Below are 20218 nucleotides of genomic sequence, written 5' to 3'. Positions count from 1 at the left end.
AAAAGGTTGGTCGGTTATTTGATTACACTCTAAGTTCATGCACTTAACTTCGTTAAGAATTTCATTTTGGGGGCGCCTGGGTGGCACAGCGGTTGGGCGTCTGCCTTCGGCTCAGGACGTGATCCCGGCGTTATGGGATCGAGCCCCACATCAGGCTCCTCCGCTAGGAGCCTGCTTCTTCCTCTCCCACTCCCCCTGCTTGTGTTCCCTCTCTCACTGGCTGTCTCTATCTCTGTCAAATAAATAAAAATTAAAAAATCATTAAAAAAAAAGAATTTCATTTTGGGGGGCGCCTGGGTGGCGCAGTTGTTAAGCATCTGCCTTCGGCTCAGGGTGTGATCCTGGCGTTATGGGATCGAGCCCCGCATCAGGCTCCTGGGCTGGGAGCCTGCTTCTTCCTCTCCCGCTCCTCCTGCTTGTGTTCCCTCTCTCACTGGCTGTCTCTCTCTGTCAAATTAATAAATAAAATCTTTAAAAAAAAAATTTCATTTTGGGGGGGCACCTGGGTGGCTCAGTTGGTTGAGTGCCTGCCTTTGGCTCAGGTCGTGGTCCTAACGTCCTGGGATCAAGCCCTGAGTTGGGCTCCCTGCTAGGCCTGGGGTCTGCTTCTCCCCCTCCTTTCCGCTCGTGCTCTCTCTATCTCTGTCTCTCTCGAATAAATAAATAAAATATTTTAAAAAATAAAAATGAAAAACATAAAAAAAGAGCTTCTTTTTTGTCACTTTAGAGTTATGATGGTTTAATCGCTTTGAATTTGTAACTATTTTTAAAGTATATTTTGGGTTATATGACCTGAAAACAATGTACCAATAAAGGTAGCAAATCTTCTTAATGAAAACAAAAAACCAACGAACAAGGATTTTAAGGATTTTAAGGATTATGGCTAGAGGGGTGGCTGCCGTTGCCCAAGTGCTCATTTTGGCAAAAGCAGTAAGATGGAGAAAACTATCAAGGTGTCTCAGGAACCACATGATAATAAATCACATTTGTTTGACATCTTAGAGTTTGTTTGCAAGGCACTTTTGCTTGTATTGTTCGGTTTGGTACCAACAATGGTCTTACAAAGTGTTGGGAGATGGCTGTCCAAACACAGCACAGACAACACGAGTTGTCTGCGGCCTTCTCAAGCTCCACGAAGTGAGAGAAATAAAGCTCTAGGGTCAGGGAGAGCAGAAGAGAACTAACAGTGGAAGGGAGCTAATAATGCATTTTGTGAATAGGGAAATCAGATGAAGCATGGTGGTGGCTCACATGAAAAGGGAGAGGCAACAGAAAACCCAGAAATAAACCCACAATTATACGGGCAATTAATCTTCGACAAAGGAGGATGAATATACAAGGGGAAAAAGACGGTCTCTTCAACGAATGGTGTTGGGAGAACTGGACAGCCACATGCAAACGAATGAAACTGGACCACGTCATTCCAGCAGACACAAAAATAACCGTGCCGTGAAGCGCAGCTTCACCAAGCGTCGGCCATGTTTCCTTTCAGCTTCTCAGCGCATCACCGTGTGATGCGGAAGGCTGGATGCTGGAGCGAAGGCAGGAACTAAGATAAACAAGTACGAAAACAAACTGCGGAAAACAAACGCCAGGAACGGGGCCAAAAACACCTTCAGGAACTAAGTGGAATTCTCAGAGAGAAAAGACGAAATGAGAGCAAATTTTTAAAGAATGAGGAAATTTCCCGTAATGTGGAAAGATGGGTGATAAGGAAGAAAAGATTTGATTTGATTTGATTTTTGGAAGAAAAGATTTTAAAACTGAAAGGATTAATTCAGGTAACCGAATAGCCAACTAATAGGGATTTAAGAAATAAGACAGAGAGAGGAGAAAAGAAGCCATAGATTTCTCAGAATAAGTGAGCAGGCCTATAGATTCAAAGAGCCTATCCAGAAAAATGAAGGAGAACAAAATCTACACCCAGTCCTATCTTCATACTGTTTCGGAACACCAGAGATCAAGAGGAAATGCCAGAAGCTTCTCTAGAACAATACCACAAGTAAGTCTCAAGATATGATTCTGGAATTGGAATGACAGGGGAATTCTCAAGGACGGCATTGCATACTGCAAAGACCAGAGAGCGATACCTTCAAACCTTCGAGCAAAAAAGATCTTCAACCCAGACTCCTCTATCTCACCCAAGTATTAATCATGTGGCGGAAGAGAATGAAGACGTTTTCGGCCATACAAGCTCTCAGCGCTTCCCCTTCCTGCACGTCCTCCCCGAGGAGGCCATTTGAGGTTGTGCTCCAGCACAATGAGGCAGTAACCCAAGAAGGAGTCAGGAAAAAAGGAGGCCTGCCACAGGAGAGAGGCAACAGGCAGGCTCTGGACAGAAGCCACACTTGGAGAGCGCACCAGTCCACCGAGGCACAGGGGACCAGAGGCTCCAAGATGATGGAGTCCAGGGGCATTAGAAACGGGTGGGTAGACTACATTATGGATTTAACCACATAGACGATCTCTCTGGGGGCTTTGCAATCTAGTTGGGGAGCGTGGCAGGAAGAAGCGGTAATGGTATAAGAAACCGTGCAAGTGAGCAAGTGAGAAATAAGAAAGGGAATGTAGCGGTCAAGGTTAAGTTGGCTCAATGGTGAACAATACTTACACAGTAGTAACGATAAGGCAAAAAATAAGTATTGGCTTAACCAAGATTTTGATATAATTATGTTTGGGTGATTGAGGAAGTATGAATGGGAAGGAGGGATAACAGAAGATGGAATACCTTCCATCTTCCCAAAGAGAAAGTCAAATTGTAATATGTCTGAGATGGATACCCATATAAGCATATTAATTCTTCTGGAGTTATGAATAGTGAGAAGAAACTGCTAGAAGAAAGGAAAGAGAGAGGTGCCTGGTGGCTGAGTCGGCTAAGCGTCGGACTCTTGACTTCAGCTCAGGGCATGATCTCAGGGTTGTAGGATCGAGCCCTGCATCGGACTCCATGCTGGGCCTGGAGTCTGCCTGAAATTCTCTCTCTCCCTCTCCCTCTGTCCCTCCTCCCCACCCCCTCTCTTTCTCAAAAAAAGAGAAGGAAAGAAAGGAAAGAGGCTGCTCTCGGCCGAATGACACTGAACCATGAGCTGGGTTGGGAAGTGTTATGGTTACTACCAGTGGGTAACGAATTGCCCAGAACTTGGTGGCTTTAACACCACTGTATGCGTTGGTTCTCAGTGGCTCCGTGGCTCAGGATTTCAGGAAGGGCTCTGCTGGGCGGTGTTGGACGCAGGAAATGGAGTGGGGCTGGAGCTGCTGGGGCCTAGCCATGCCTCTCTCCCCATCTCCCGCTCTTACAGCTTTTCTATGGGATCTCTCCAGGTAAGCTAACTTGAGCTTTTTCTCATATGGCAGCTCAGGGTCCCAGAGGCAAGTGTCCCAAGAGAGCAGGATATCACATAGCATCTGTGATAGTTAATTTTCTTTGTCAATTTGACTGGATCTCAGAACGTCCAGCTATTTGGTTAAACAGTATTTGTGCACGTGACCATTAAGGGGTTTCTGGAAGAGCTTAGCATTTGATTCTGCAGACTGAGTAAAGTAGATCCCCTTCCCCATGTGGGTGGGCATCGTCTACTTCTCTGAGGACCTGAATAAGACCAAAACCTGAGGAAGGCTGGATTCACTCTCTGACGGCCACTTGAGCTGAAACATCTACCTTCTGCGTGCGGAGCTCCAGGCTCCTGGGTCTTTGAACTACGACTACAGCCCACGGGCCTTCTCCAGTTTGTGGAGGACAGATGTCCTCCTGCTTAGCCTCCATAATTGGGGGAGCCAATACCTGATCATAAATCAATGTCTCTGTCTGTCTCTCTGTCTGTCTCTCTTTATATGTCTTCCCCACTCTTCTGTTTCTCTGGAGCACCCTGACCAATATAGACTACTCCATCAGTCAAAGCAGTTATGAGGGTCCTCCCTGCTTAGGGAGGGGAGGAAACACAGACCCCTCCATTTCCAGGGAGGGGTGTCAAGGTCTCGGAAGAAGAGCATTTGTGGGGTGAGAGATATCCTTGTGGCCATCCTCGTAAGAATCTCTGTTTTTTGCGATAAGCCTTGTAGTATTATTTGACCATTTAACAACGTGTGTGTGTTATTTTTATAAAAATGCAAATTAAGTGATAAGGATATTCGTCTCATTTTTTTATCAAATGAGGGAAATGTCTCAGAGAGGTGAAAATAATACTCGAGAGGGGGCTGGGATTTGAACCAGATGCTTCGCTCTTAGTTCAATGCTCTTTCCCACTGACCAGATGACCAAGGAGAGTCACTGTCATTTATATTAATGACCACAACCCTACCTCAATTACAGCAGTTAACAAGTGGCCTGGCCAGCCAACCTCAGCATTTTCAGCCTTGCTTGTTCGTTAGCCTGAATATTAATGCAAACTCTGAATGCAAATAATCAGATCTCAGCTCGGCAAGATCAAAGCAAAGACACTGAGGCTACATGATGCATCGGGCGCCTGAGAATCAGACTTGGTTTTTAGACTGTAGATCCTGGGCCTGGAGTTTCTCTTGGTGTCCCTCGGGTGGCACTGCCTTGGGCTGGGACTTTTTAACGCCCACTTCACACACACACACACACACACACACAATTGCCTAAATTGCCTAACTGACTAAAACACAAAACGAAACAGAAGCATCTTAAGTAAGTCTCCACGTGGATTAGTGATGCTATGCTCGTCCATTCTCTAAATACCTACCTGCACAAACCACCACATTTCCCAGGAGAGGCCACTGACCTTGGACCTGTGATCGCTCCAGGCACGAGCTGTCAGTCCCCAAATCCACTGCCATTGCCGGCACATCGCGTCCCTCGGCTCCTGACTCGCTCCTAAGGAGCTAACCCCCTGCTCCCAGACCACAGCCAAGGACCAGGGCGCCACTCCCGCCTGGCTGAGTGGACTGGGCAGGTTTGAACCTGGGCTATGAAGCAATAAGGTCACATTAAAAAAAAAAAAAGCTGTGATCTGAAGTAGGGAGAAGAGGAAGGGCCCCCAAATGATACAGTTGAAATATTTAAAGGAAGTCAGTGCTGCTTGTCTCATTGAAAACGATCTTTATGAATTTCTTTTTTTAAAGATGTATTTATTTACTGAGAGAGAGAGCGAGAGAGACAGGGAATGGGAGGAGGGGCAGAGGGACAGAGAGAATCCTAAGCAGGCTCCATGCTCGGTGCAGAGCCCGACGTGGGGCTCAACCTCGTGGCCCTGAGATCATGACCTGAGCCGAAATCAAGAGTCGGACACTTAGCTGACTGAGCCACCCCGGTGCCTCTAACTTTATGAATTTCTGATTGGAAAGACCATGTATCTGGGAATCTGGATTCAAGCTCTCTGGGGGCTGAGTGGGACTGAAATGACTGCGTACAGCAAAGAGTAGAGGAATACCAAAAACTGCTTTTATCGAAAACAGGGCGTAAAGGGAAAAACAAGCAAGCAAGAGTGGAACATTGTGCCTCAGCAACTCCACTGCGAATATAAGGGCTTAGGCTTGTCTTCCAAAGAGTTCCCACTGAAAGCATCAGGAAGAAGGGAAAGAGAGCAGGGTTCTTATGGCACGGGTGGGTGAGCTGAGTTGCTGAGGAGACAGCTGTGACGTGTGCAAATTATAGCCAGAGAACATGGGGTGGGTGTATGAGGCCCTCCACCCATCCTGCAAAAGGACATGATTCTTCCAGAGACCAAATTAGGGCTACGGGGTAGAGCCCAGCCTTGAGGCTGGAAAATGGAACTATCGCCCCAAACAGAAGGATCTTAAAAGGGGCTTTGAGCAACACCTAAGAGGAATTTGTTAGAAGTCCGGGTGTGTGCAAAGCTGAGAATCAGGAGGTAATGTCCTTACTCTTTATTTCGGACTGATTTGTGTCCTAGCCCACTCCTCAAATACACGTTGAAATCCAAACCCCCCAGGGGCGCCTGCATGGCTTAGTCGGTTGGGCGTCTGCCTTCAGCTCGGGTCATGATTTCGGGGTCCTGGGATCGAGCCCCACATTGGGCTCCCTGCTCAACGGGGAGTCTGGTTCTCCCTCCCCCTTCCCCCACCTATACACGCACTGTCTCTCTGTCAAATAAATAAATAAACCGAAAAGAAAAGAAAAGAAAAGAAAAGAAAAGAAAAGAAAAGGAAAGAAAAGAAAAGAAAAAAGAAATCCGAACCCCCAGTAACTCAGAATGTGACTATATTTGGAAATAGGGACTTTAAAGAGGTGATTAAGTTAAAATAAGCCCATTAGGGTGGGCCCCATCCAGTCTGACCGGTGTCCTCATAAGAAGAGAAAGTTTGCACACACAAACAGACTGCAGGAAGAGGTGTGCGCAGAGAAAGACCACATGAGGACACAGCGAGAACGTGGCCGTCTGCACATCAAGGAGCGAGGCCTCAGGAGAAACCAATCCTACAGACACCTTGATGCGGGACTTCCAGCCTCCAGAACTCTTGAGAAAATAAATCCCTCTTGTTTAGTTCACTTAGTCTGTGCAATTTTGTCACGGCAGTTGGAGCAAACGAATACAATGTTTTACAACTGTTCGCACTTTGTAATCTAAAATTTCCTCTGGCTGCGGCAAAATTTAATTGTGCATTTGATCTGAGCGAGTCGGCCAAACCACTGGGAATACACAGAACAAAGCAGATGCCAGAGAAGCTTTGGGGGCAGCGTCAAGGCGGAGGACTTTGGCTGTTACGGGATGGCCTTCCTCCTCATGTAGGGGCTGTGAAAAAGTACCTCGGACTCCTGCCCGCAGTGGAAGGGGGACAAGAGGACACCTTCCTCTATCATCCACATTCGGATGTTAGGTCCCGCAGGACCTTTCCAATGCATAGGTTGGTACACATTTTGAATGAGGCTTGTTGAAATAAAAGATGCAAATAAAGAATATACGGCCTGGCAAATGTGTTTACTTTTCCCCAGCATGAAAAGAGAGTTCTCTATGCCACTAATGCCCTAACTAAAAAATAAAACACGCTGTGATTGGAGGTATAATATAAATGAGATGCTCGGAGGTCTTGGTTGGGATACAAAATCTGTGGGCCGATCGGCAGGCAGGGATTCTTCTCCGTGCTTTCTTTGGTTCCCAAGAAGCAATTTTTTTTTAAAGAATTTATTTATTTATTTGACAGAGAGACAGCCAGCGAGAGAGGGAACACAAGCAGGGGAGTGGGAGAGGAAGAAGCAGGCTCCCAGCAGAGGAGCCTGATGTGGGGCTCGATCCCACAACGCCAGGATCACGCCCTGAGCCGAAGGCAGACGCTTAACGACTGAGCCACCCAGGCACCCCCCAAGAAGCAATTTTTTAAGACCAAAAACAACAAAGAAAATTAAACCACTAAGTACAATAAAGCGAGACGGTAAAGTGACTTTATAAATATGATATTCTGAGGAGCCGGAATAGGGAAAACTGCAGTAGGGAAACATGTCCTCAGGGATTTGAAACCGGGTCATCTGAAGCACTTTAGATATCCTCGAAAGACATCAGATTTTATCCTGCAGGCATGAGGAGCCATCAAAAGTGCCAAAAGGTAATCCCATTGGTCGTTGAGAAAGTTGACTCTGAAAGCCAGAAGGAGGGTGTGGGGCAGGTGGGGGCGAGGAAGTAGGGAAAGCAGTTAGTTGGTTTCGTCATCCCATAGTGAGATTGAGGGGCCCAGAATGAGGACAATGGCCATGAACGTGGGCCAGCGTATGGATTGTCCCAGAGACACTCCAAGGTGAAGCAGAAGGCGTTGGTGATTCATTGAAACGTGTGGGGCTGGGAAGAGAGAGTCCTGTAGGGTGAAGTCAAGTTTTCCAGCTTATGTAGTGTATCAGTTTCCTACTGCTGCTATAACGGATTATCACCCGTCGGGTGTCTTACGTAGCATACATTTATTACAGTTCTGGAGGTCAGAAGCCTGACATGGGTCCCACTGGAGGCTGCATCCCTTTCTGGAAGCTCTAAGGAGGAATTTGTTTCCTTGCCCTTTCCAGCTTCCGAAGGACGCCAGCAGCCTTTGCGTAGCTCATGGCCGCCATGTTCACCACGTTCACTGCCCCCAAGGGCAGACAGAGTCTTTCTCGCTTTGCATCTCTGACCCTTCCATTGTCACATCTCTCTCTGACCACAGTCAGGAAAGATTCTCTGCTTTCTTAAGATCTCACATGAGGGGCACCTGGGTGGCTCAGTGGGTTAAGCATCTGACTTTGGCTCAGGTCATGATGCCAGGGCCCTGGGATCAAGCCCGTATTGGGCTCCCTGCTCAACCCCACCCTCTACTCTCTCTCTCTCTCTCTCTCTCTTAAATAAATAAATAAAAATCTTTTAAAAAAATCTCATGTGATTAGACAGAGTCCATGTGGACAATCAAGTTGAACCCTCTCCTCTCAAAGACTGTAACCGTAATCACATCTGCAAATCTCCTTTTGCCGCCTAAGGTAACAACATGCAGGGTCTAGGAATCGGGGCATGAACGTGTCGGAGAGACGTTACTCTGCCTGTCACGGGTATCAAAGAGCAGACTTTTTCAAACTGACCCATTAGTGGATTGTGAAATCTATTTAATAGGGAACTACCAGTATTTTTCTTTAAGGGGGAACAGAAATTAAGAGAGTACAATGCAGGTCCTAAGAGTATCAATGTTTTGCAAAATTTCAATTTAGTTTTTTTTATGCATGAGTGTACTGGATTGTGATATAAAATGTATTTCTTACTGAAGGTCATGGGCAAAAGTGTTTGAAAATCATTGACTTAGACAAGAAGCTCGTGAAAATGTTGAGCAAAACAGAGCATAAAGCTAATAGCTAACATTTACCGAATGTTTGCCATGAGCCGTGCCTGTTCTAAATGCTTAACGTTTGTTAACTCCTGTTATGTTTCCACTCCCCAGTACTGCAGATACTGCCATTTTCTCTACATTGTGAATGAGAAAATGGACAGAGACGGAGTCTTGCCTAAAATCACACACGTAGAAAATGGTAGAGCTGGGATTTAATGCCAGACGTCCTAATATAGTGTGTATTATATGTAGTGTATATGGTATCATTAATAACAGCCACCAGCTATGCAGACTGTATGCTTAACACCTCTCTGCAGGGACTGGGGAGGACGGCAGTCTTGCTTCTCTAGTCCATCCTACTACCCTGAGAACCTTTGCCCATGTACACGACCCTATTGAAAATAGAAAAGGCCAGGGGCACCTGGGTGGCTCAGTCATTAAGTGTTTGCCTTTGGCTCAGGGCGTGATCCCGGAGTCCTGGAATTGAGCCCCGCAACGGGCTCCCTGCTCAGCGGGAAGCCTGCTTCTTCCTCTCCCGTTCCCCATGCTTGTGTTCCCTCTCTCGCTGTGTCTTTCTCTGTCAAATAAATAAAATCTAAAAAAAAAAAATTAGAAAAGGCCAATGGTTGTAGAACAGAGCACACACTTCTCATGTAACTCTGGGTATGGGTGTGTATGGGGGAAGAAAGAGAAACTTCTCTCAATCCAAAATCACAGTGAGCTACCCTCTATAGGCTGATAGCCTGAATTTCAACCTAGGTGTTGGAGAGTAAGTGTAACCTACACCGTTAAGACTAATATATATGAAATTAATATTCATATTGGTCCCTGAGCAATAAAGATAAACAGACCAATAGTAATAATAAAGATCAACAGGTAAATATCCTTAGAGGAGACACATGCAATACGCCACACATCATATCTACACAAATACAAACTACATTTTATTTCAATGATAACTGTTCTACTTACTATCATAGCAATCAAATACAAATTAAGTGATTAACCACCATCTCTTTGCTGTGGAAATAGGAAAAAAGAGAGCTGATCTTTCCCTTGGAGAAAGGATGAAAAATAAAAGATATTCTGGGGCCCCTGGGCGGCTCAGATGATTAAGTGTCTGCCTTCGACTCAGGTCATGATGTCCAGGTCCTGGGATCGAGCCCCATGTCAGGCTCCCAGCTCGGCGGGGAGTCTGCTTCTCCTCTCCCTCTGCCTCGCCCTGCTTGTGCTCTCTCTCTGTCTCTCTCTCTCTGTGTCGAAGGAATAAATAAAATCTTTTAAAAAAAGAAATAAAAGATGTTAAATGCTCATTTTTCTTTTTAATCAGCTTTGTCTCAAAACACTTAGCAAAACGCTTGGGAAACTTTATTTCCCCCTCCATTAAAAGGAGGTAATCCTGACTACACAAAATTGCTTTGTAAACCAGGGGGTGCTAAGATGTGCATTAACTATATCTGTGATTTTATTTACTTATCAAGCATTGATATAATGCTTAATGCAAGCCTGGCATTGTTTTAAGTGCTTTGCGAGTTAATATTAGTGTATCTCGTGCTCACGGAAACTCCATGTATTAGTAAGTATCTCATTATGCTCATTTTACAGATGAGAAAACTGAGACATAGAAAGGTCAGGAAACTTGCCCTAGGTCACAGAAGGTAGTCAGTAAGGAGATGGCTTCTACCTCGTGCAGCCTGGCTCGAGGCTGTGCGGGGAGCTCTGTGCTATGTCGGGCCAATCGGGAAGTCTGAGCTAGAATGGGAACACCACCCGCGTGTCCAAGGCATCAGAGCCATGGAAGTCAAACGAGATGTCCGCACCTCTTGGCTTCGTTCCGTGGTGTCTGCCTTGGAAAGCCCAGCCCTGCAGAAGACCGCTCCTGCTGGTCAGGCTGTTGGACACAGGCCTTGCAAACGGAGTATTCCTAATCACCCGATTAGCCTCATGCTTTGATGTTCCCGTCTCTACAGTGCTGCCTAATATTTTATTACACCGTATCTTCTTATCTACTTCCTTAGATTATAAAAAGACTGAAGTTAATTCAGTAGAAAGTGAAAGAAACCATGGGCAACCGACCACCATTCCAATGACATTTTGTGGACAAACGGGGTGCGGTTGCTTTTTGAGGTGCGGTGTGTCTTGCTCACCCCCCAAGGATGCGCAGAAGGTTTGGGGACAGGTGGGGAGGGTCTGGGGATTCCAGGGTGTGTAGCCCAACCCATCCGCTAAGCTGGCCTTATCCCCCTACTCATCTTTCTCCTCAGAGGCAAGTGTAACTCTTTTCCGGAACTTGGACTTTGTGGAAGGCATGGAAGGCATAAAATAGCAAAATTTGCTTAGACAGTGGGAATGAGAGCAAGAGATGAACGGCTAAAAATAGCTGGCCAAACAAGGATAAGAAAATTGAGGAAATTGTAAAGTCAGGCAGAGATGACTGTTAACATGAATGCACGAGAAAGGAGAAGAAAGAGCAGAAGAGACCCTGTGTGAGATTTTTGTTTGTGGAGCATTTTGTAACAGGGAAAGTCCTCCTTAAACACTAGCAGTTGTCAACACCTTGTTTTTGATTTAGCAAACATTAGTGGGGCGCGTATTATGTGCTGGCACCTTGGAATGTAAAGATAAATAAACCTGTCTGGGGCGCCTGGGGGGCTCAGTTGGTTCAGCGTCTCCCTTGGCTGAGGTCATGATCCTGGAGTCCTGGGATCGAGTCCCACGTCGGGCTCCCTGCTCAGTGGAGAGGCCGCTTCTCCCTCTCCCTCTGCTGCGCACGCGCTCTCTCTGTCAAATAAATAAAATCTTAAAAACAAAATTAGACCTGTCTGTGTAGATTAAACATGTTTACATAGCAAAGGTGATCGGGTGTGAAATTTGAGCGTATTTTATAGACTATTCTGTAAGTCCGAGAGCGCGCCTTTCTATGCTACCCACAGTAGGCACTCTATGAATATTTATTGGATTCAAATATCAGAGTTGAATCGGACCAAGCTCAAAATAGTTAACGATGCATTCATTCAACACGTTTTTATAGTGGTAAAATATACATAACATAAAATGTACAATTGAACCATTTTTAGGTGCATTTCGGTGGCATTAAGTACATCCACTTCATTGTACGCCCATCCCCCCATCCATCTCCAGAAGTGTTTCATCATCCCAAACTGAAACCCTGTACCCACTAAACAGTAACCCCCCCCCACGTCCCCCATTCAACAAATTTGGGTCTATTCCTTCATCCCACCAATGTTTATTGAGCACCTAGGATTCAGATTGAGCCCAGTCCTCATTGTGGGAGGGCTGGGTTACAGAAGGAACAGACTCTGGCCGTGTCCTGCCCTCCTGAGGCTACGATGCAGGCAGGAGACAGCGAGGCCAGTGCCAGCGGGGAGAAAGCTAACGTTCGGTGGTTGGCCCCATGTCAGCAGGCCCTTTGCGCTGACAGCACTCCTTTGAGGCAGGTTTATATTAGCAACAGTAAGTGTTCAGAAAGGGAGGTGTGGGCTGCGGGGGGCCGTAAGCTCAGTCGGGAGGACAGAACTTGGTCAGGGCATCGGAATTACGTTGAGACCTGGGGGTTAGCGAGGCCGAGAGTATCTCCAGCACTGAAAGGACACCGAGGCAGGCCCTGGGAACAGAAGGGTCCCTGGGCCGAGGAAGCTCAGAGAAGCTAAGGAAAAGGCTGGGGAGGCAGCAGGAGCCACCCCCTGGGTCCCCCTCCCCGAGCAGGTGGGGGCAGGGGTTCGTGCTCTATCCCCCAGCCAGTGGGAAGCCACCAAGAGCTTTAAGCAGGGCCTTAAAAAAGATCAATCACTCTGGCGAATTGTTAATGAGTGATTCACTTTTCTACAAGCTCTTTATTATCATGCTGATGGCAAGTACAGCTGACTTCGAACTACCCGCGGTAGAAAACTCCCTACTATTTGCAATGTAAAACCTTTGTTTGAAGTTCTCGTTCTGGGAATTCACATTTAAGTAAATAGTGTGACCCAACTCAGGGTCTGATGAAGGAAGAAACTGGAAATGTGTCGCAGCTTGCCCAGCAGACCTCTCCGACAGCAGGAAGGAATCAGAGCACCATTGAGAAAGATACAAGGTGTGAGCCTAAAACCTAACTGGCCATCCTGTTGATTCCTGTCTCCCCCTGGGGCCAGGAAGGTAAATTCCCTCAGTTCCCTCTGGACAAATGTAAATTAAGATTCGGTTGACAAAATGCTTAATTAGGGCGCCTGGACAATATTATCAATCACAACTCCAGACCGGAAAGTTATTATCAATCATAACTGCAGACCTCATCTGTTAGAGGACCGCTGGGCGGCTCGAGTGTTTTTGTAATAAAGGCCGTATCCAGAAGCCAGAGAGGAAGTCAGGATACGGTAAGCACCAGCGGGCGGAACTCCCTTCTCCCTCAATTGTGCTGCCCTCCTGCCTTACCGTCCAACCGTGGATCGCTGAGCCGTCCCAGGTGAGAGTGGACGGCCGAGGACACTCACCCCCGTTCCCCCAAAAGATTGATGGGCAGTCGGTAACTTTATCTTCACATTTTAAAGCACTGCACTTTTGTTAGTGCCTTATCAGTTTTAATTTTTTGAATTATTCACAATAACAATAATGCTTCTGCACGAGTCATGTGGCTAAGGCACCTGCTTCTCTTGTTTTTCTTTAGCAAGAGTGGTTGTGGGCCCTGTGCGCAGGGAAGCACTCAACACTCGAGAACCTCTGCAGACCACTCGTTTAAATGTGGCTTTGCTGAGCCAGAAGGAGGGTCAACCGCGCCCGGTATGAACTCCCAGTCAAGAGGGGCGGAGCTTACCAACCCGGAGAGTCACAGCTCTCCTAGTCCCAGAGCTATCGAACTGAACTGGAAAGTCTTGCAATAAACACTATGTTACTACGCAGTTTCAGACTGAGATAGGGAAACAAAATTCCCCCCCCAAAGTCTGTATGATAAGTAGTCATTATACAGATGCCTTATATTTGCATAGCATTTTATACTTTAGCATTTTCACATATGTGATTCTTACCCCTCAGGGGAAAATAGGACCTGATCATTTTACACGTTAAGAGACCGAAGTTGAGAGAGGGAGAAACTTTGCCTGAGGTCACCTGGCTGGCCATTTGCCGAGCTATGTGGATCCGCAAAGGCTCACTTATTCCGCAGATCGCCCATCCTAAATGCTTACCTCTCAGGCTAGGCTAAGAACATAGCAGACATACAGTAGCTGCCCCCTTGAGAAGGTGGGTCAGGGTCAGTGGGAGACAGGCACAGAAACAGATCATTATAAAACCATTAGGCAAGAAGGGCATCAGAGGCTCTGGAAGCTTGGAGGACGCATACCTAGTGCAGTAAAGGGCAAGGGAGGCTGGGGTGGGGGCAATCAGGAAGGTCTTCCTGGAGCAGGTAACACCTGCACTGAATCTTAGAGGAGAATAAGCAAGGCCTAGCCTCTGACAAGCTCAGAACCGCTGTGAGGATGATGAAAGACACCCCGATTACGCACACAATATATGAGAAGTAATTGAGAGATGGTGCAGCCGGGCAACGACTCAGGGAGGCGACGGGGAAGTTGCAGATGGGCATGCGTACATTCTGTCCGTTCCTCTCCCCATGCGGTCCTGTAGCAGGGCCCACTCTTGACAGCTGAGGTCCACCGGTCGGGACTGCCATCTTGCCTGCATACATCACCTCTGCCTGGGTTATAGATGCCCCTTTGTGCTCCCGTCCACTTCAGAACACTCCTTGGCGTTCAGTTTCCCCCTGGCCCGATGGGATAGAGGCTCGGAGGGAAATGGCAAGTCCCCAGGCCTTAGGCGTCGCTAAGGGCCGCTTTGATTCTATGACTTGATTCATGTGTCTTGTAGTCTGTATGCGGCCACTTTGCTGAGACGGAGGGAAGGATCCGGCTGAGGGTTGACTGCCTCCAGGTACCGGTGTCCAAAATGCCCAAAAAGCTGGGTCCTGCACGGCGATTTTCCCTTAGTAAAGACTGTGCCCACTCTCGCAAATATTTCCTCTCCATTCTAACGGCAGGGCTGTTTAGAAAATTAACCCAAATGGTTCTATTTGCCAAGCCTGGCTGGTGGTGTCAGAGTCCAAAGGAACATCCCCTGGGGTGTCTCGAAAGGGATGCATCTGACCTGGGTCCAGTGGCCTTCACGCCTCCAAAAGGCCGCCTAACTGGTCTCGCTGCCCGTGACCTCTCCATGACCCTCTGGCCCCGGGTTTACCAACAGATGGCCAAAGACAGTCTTCTGTGTCTGGTTTTTGGCCAGCATAGTGTTGGCCACCTCTAAAATTCAGCAGGTGTCACGTAAAAGTGAAGGTTTCCCACTTCCCTTAAGAAATGGGAAAGCCTGGCAATCCTGGGTCCCATTCCCATAGGCCATAGGTGGGCGCGCCTCTAAATAGGGGCCTTTGCTCCATATCCCAAATGAACACGCACCTCTGTCACAGCACAGATTACCCCTGCGATGGAATCATCTCTTTGTCTTGTTCTCCTGCACAATATACGGTCCACTCTCACCGCCACACAGCAGGTCAGCTTTGACTTCGAAACTCTAATGCATCCAGTCGGTGCCTGAGAAGGAGCTTGGACCGGGGAGTCAGGCAGCCCTGATTTGATATCTCAGCCTCGCTGATGATCAACTTTGGCCAAGTTCCTTAACCTCTCTGATGCTCAGTTTCCATATTTGTAAATTGAAACTAATAATTCCTACCTTGTGAGATTGCGTGGGGATTAGAAAGAGTCGGTATACAATGCCTAGTGCGGCGGCTGGTACCTAGCCGGCCCCTAACCACTGGCGGTTCCTATCCCGAATAAATGAATCTGGACACACCCAGCAGACTAGTTTTTAATTTTTTTTTTTTAAGATTTTATTTATTTTTGAGAGAGAGAGCGAGGACGAGCACAAGCAGGGGGAAGGGTCGAGGGAGAAGCAGACTCCCCACTGAGCAGGGAGCCTGACGTGGGATTCGATCCCATAACCCAGGAATCATGATCCCAGAACCCCAGGATCATGACCTGAGCCGAAGGCAGATGCTTCACTGACTGAGCCACCCAGGTGCCCCGAAACACCGCAGACTTAAGAAACAGCCCATCTAAAGTGTGCCCGAGTGGAACAAAGTGAAAGCAGGGGAAGGAAGGAAAGAGTCTATACACAGTGTCCAGGCAATCAGGACAGTGCTGGAGGCACTTTAAGTTTGATTTTTCCCCTCTAAACCCCTGACAAAGTTCAGTGGAGGACTTAAGCATCAGCCAGCAGAAGTCTGCAAATGACAGGCAGCTCTATAGGGTAATGAATATGACACAAGATAATCTTAGCTAATTACTGTTTACTGACAAATGTCATACAACTGGCTTCGTAAGTGTGCATTTGAGGCTTGGTTTGGTTTTGTTTTCGCATGTGTGAATGTCGGTGGGTGGGCAAGTGTGTATACAGACCTACACCATGGGAACCCCACGGAGAGCGGCTCAGCAGATGGCCAGGATGGCTGCTCCCCCACGTAGCTGTACTAGTTAGTGCTCCCTACCATCCTGGTTATCTCCAAAGTGCGAGGTCCCGGAGGCCTGGGCCTGTGTCAGTCACGTCTGCTTCCCCTGCACATGGTATAGAGTACTGGTACCTCGCAGATGTTCAATAAATATTTGTTAAGTAGATAAATGGATACATTGGGTGTTGACTGTCTTGGCTCCCTGATCTCACTTCCTATCCTTTCCCTCAGTTTTCTGTATTTGCTGTTCTTTCCCTCCACCTCTTCTAGATACTTGCTGTTACCTTATTTCTTAGTCTTTCCTGACCCCCTCCCCATTTACAGCTGAAAAACTCACCCCCACATCAGCACACCCTGCTCTTCTCCTGATTTGCATTTCCCCACAGGACTTGTTATCACCTCGATTTTATTTACTGCCTAGCGCTCCCTGAGAGAGTGGAGGCATAGTTACACAGCTCACTGCTGTATTCCTAGTAGACCCCGCTGCCTGCTCTAGAAAAGGTGCTCAAAAGTATTTGCTGAATGAACTGTGTGGCTGACTACAGCGTATAGGTACGTGCCGTTGCATCAACCTAAAAATGTAAGCTATATATTCTGAGCACCCTGACTTTGCCATGATCTATGACCCATACATAATCAGCTGATCACTTTTTACGATTGAGACTTCATTTGTCCCCTCTTCCACTCTGTATTTCAAAAGGGGGGAATTTCAAGATTCTTCTAGGTCCCACAGTGATTTAGGGGAAGTGATTTGTACTTTTACTGCTCTCTGCAGAACAGGACAATCATGACATTAGAAGTGTAAGAAGAAAAAACAATAAGTGGCTATTTTTACTTGCAAGTGGTAAAATATTGAATTGCAGACTTCACCTGTTTGTAAAAAGGACAAACAGTAACACGAGGGCTCTGACCATTGCAAAAGCTGATTTTCTTCCAAATGTTGTCTAAGGAGGCCCAGTATAATGAAGGAGCTCTGGGATAGGAAGGGGACCCTCAGCCTTCCAGGCTGTAAAATGGGCAGACTGAAGACGCTGTCTTAGCTCTACGAAGCTCTAAAAGTCTACGAAGCTCTTGGAGATAAAGCCGTGGAACTTTTCCTGTCCATCTACTCTTATATTTCAGCTCGTTACAACTGACTTAACATACTAACAACGATTGTCATAAATTGATATTTATTTATTTTTTTAAAGATTTTATTTATTTATCCGACAGAGATAGAGACAGCCAGCGAGAGAGGGAACACAAGCAGGGGGAGTGGGAGAGGAAAAAGCAGGCTCATAGTGGAGGAGCCTGATGTGGGGCTCGATCCCATAACACCGGGATCACGCCCTGAGCCTAAGGCAGACGCTTAACCGCTGTGCCACCCAGGCGCCCCTATAAATTGATATTTAGACATATAAAACTTTCATAGCTTACTTATTCCCAATTAAACGGACATGTTTTTAATATCACTAATATTTAAAAATGTGAAACCATCTAAGGACACTTACCACCTTAAAAGGCCATCATAATAACTACATTTAATTTTGATTCATGAAGGGACTGATTATCCAGTTTGTGAACTCGTAAGCCCCCTGTAGCTCTCCTCCCATTCTTCCCAAGGAATTTGAAACTCCAGTTTGCAGAGTTGTTTATAAGCTCCAAGGACATGATAACCAAAGGCTCAATGAGTTTTTGGCACTATTTGGAAGTTTCAACTCTAATCATTTCACAAATGTTAATATTTCATCTTTATAATAACTGCATGGTAAAACACATGCTTCTCAAAAGCGATGGAGAAGAAACTTTAAAAATTTACTAATCGGTTAAATCATACTAGGCTACGGGGCAGTGTTCATACTGTTCCAATTTCAAATTAACATTGGGGCAGCATTGCTGTGCCAGCTACAGCACCAAGCAGTGTGTAGAACTGACCTCCTTTGAGAGAGTGGAACACTGGCAAGTCACTGTGCAGACTGGGGTTTAAGATGTTCCCTTCTATCACAAATCTATATTGTCCCCCCTGGGCAAAAACCTCAAGAACACGCCTTTTATTTAGTAAAAAGAAAAATGAAACTTCTAAAATACACCAAAAGATCGTCTCTTTTTCTTTTTTACAAAATCCCAGCCCTTGATTTGTCAGGAGCTTTTCTTAGTTTCAGCATGATTTATTCAGGAGTATTTCTAGCGGATCAGGAGCAGAAGCGGAGTGGAAGGTCTAGCCGGGTCTCATTGTTAGCTACTGGGACGTCCTAAGTTGGACGGAATTGATCTTGCAGAGGTCTGTCTCTCTGGGGAGGTAGAGGAAACTCAGAAATGCCACCCTGAGGCTAATTTCACGTCTTTGGCTCTCAGCAGCAGGAGAGCAGCGGCCCCGAGGAGGCTCGCCCAGCACGCCTTTGCAGCACGGAGTAGAGGCTCACGCTCCCGAACCAGCCCTGCACCGGGGGTTGGGGAAGAGACAAAAGAGATGCTCTGCCCTCGCCCTTCCCGAACTTAAAATCCAGTGCGCAAGGCAGGACTTAGGAAAATTAAACCAAATATGAGGTGGAAGAACCCCCCCCCTCGCCCCGCGTACAGTCACTGCCAATTTGTGCTGCACGAATCAACACGGAAATAAGATTTCAAGGAGTTTTAAACAAATAGCTGGAGAGAGAGATAAGAAGGCGAATCTAAGATGGAAGAAAAGGTGGAGGGCTCGAGTGGAACACGCCAAGTCGAGGCCTGCACGCCTCCGGCTGAATCCGGCCTCCGGGCTGGAGAGGCAAAGCGCAAGCCGAGTGCTGCCGCCACAGAACTACGAAACCCAACAGAGGCTGCAGTGGATCGCTTTAACTGAAAGGCGGTTTCCTTCACCTCCATTTGCTTGGTCGCAATTGGAAGCGCACTGCGCGGCCTGCGCCGCGCTCTCGGCGGGTTCGGCGTGGGGGCGGGGAGGGAAGTACGGTAATGGGCGGGGCGGGGCGCGGGCGCGCTCCGGCTTTCCTCCTGCGCAGCGCTCCCGTCAGCGCAGGGGGCGGGGCGGCTATATTACGTGCGCGGCGCCGCCCCTGCGAGAGGACGTTGCGTGCTCGCTCGCGCCAGGCGAGTCTCCGCGTCTCCCTCGCGAACTCGGTGAAAGGAATTGGCGCCGTTCGACACCAGGCGGGTCCGCTCTGCAGCACGAACCCACCTCCAGCCGCAGCCGCAGCCGCCGCCCGGGCCGAGGAGCAGCCGCAGCAGCCGCCACCAGTGGCCGAGTGAGCGGAGCCGAGTTTGAGCCAGCGCCTAGCGGTGAATCGGGGCCCTCACCATGAGTTCCTCGCCTGTTAATGTAAAAAAGCTGAAGGTCTCGGAGCTGAAAGAGGAGCTCAAGAAGCGGCGCCTTTCCGACAAGGGCCTCAAGGCCGAGCTCATGGAGCGACTCCAGGCCGCGCTGGACGATGAGGAGGCCGGGGGCCGCCCCGCCATGGAGCCAGGGAACGGCAGCCTAGACCTGGGCGGGGATTCCGCCGGGCGCTCGGGAGCAGGCCTCGAGCAGGAGGCCGCGGCCGGCGGTGACGAGGAGGAGGAGGAGGAGGAAGAGGAGGAGGAAGGGATCGCCGCCCTGGATGGCGACCAGATGGAGCTAGGGGAGGAGAACGGGGCCGCGGGGGCGGCCGACGCGGGCCCGATGGAGGAGGAGGAGGCCGCCTCGGAAGACGAGAACGGCGACGATCAGGGCTTCCAGGAAGGGGAGGATGAGCTCGGCGACGAGGAGGAGGGCGCGGGCGACGAGAACGGGCACGGGGAGCAGCAGCCTCAACCGCCGGCGACGCCGCAGCAACAGCCCCCACAGCAGCGCGGGGCCGCCAAGGAGGCCGCGGGGAAGAGCAGCGGCCCCACCTCGCTGTTCGCGGTGACGGTGGCGCCGCCCGGGGCGAGGCAGGGCCAGCAGCAGGCGGGAGGTAAGAAGAAGGCGGAAGGCGGCGGAGGCGGCGGTCGCCCCGGGGCTCCGGCGGCGGGTGAGTGCTGCGT

The 20218-nt window shown here is 48.3% G+C and overlaps 1 protein-coding gene across 1 annotated transcript in view; it reads left to right on the top strand.

The window, feature by feature from the left end:
* The first annotated feature begins 19309 nt into the window (after positions 1–19309).
* Positions 19310–20218, top strand: part of HNRNPU (heterogeneous nuclear ribonucleoprotein U) — an 11846-nt gene continuing 10937 nt past the window's right edge. The window contains exon 1 of the mRNA XM_040636088.1: positions 19310–20148. Within this exon, the coding sequence (XP_040492022.1) occupies positions 19515–20148 (634 nt within the window). The 5' untranslated portion in view covers positions 19310–19514. The remainder of the gene's footprint in view (positions 20149–20218) is intronic.

This window comes from Ursus maritimus, unplaced genomic scaffold (genome assembly GCF_017311325.1).
Source record: "Ursus maritimus isolate PB19 unplaced genomic scaffold, ASM1731132v1 scaffold_2, whole genome shotgun sequence".
NCBI lineage: Eukaryota > Metazoa > Chordata > Mammalia > Carnivora > Ursidae > Ursus > Ursus maritimus.
Note: the sequence above shows the minus strand (reverse complement) of the source record. Positions and strands in the feature narration are given on the sequence as shown.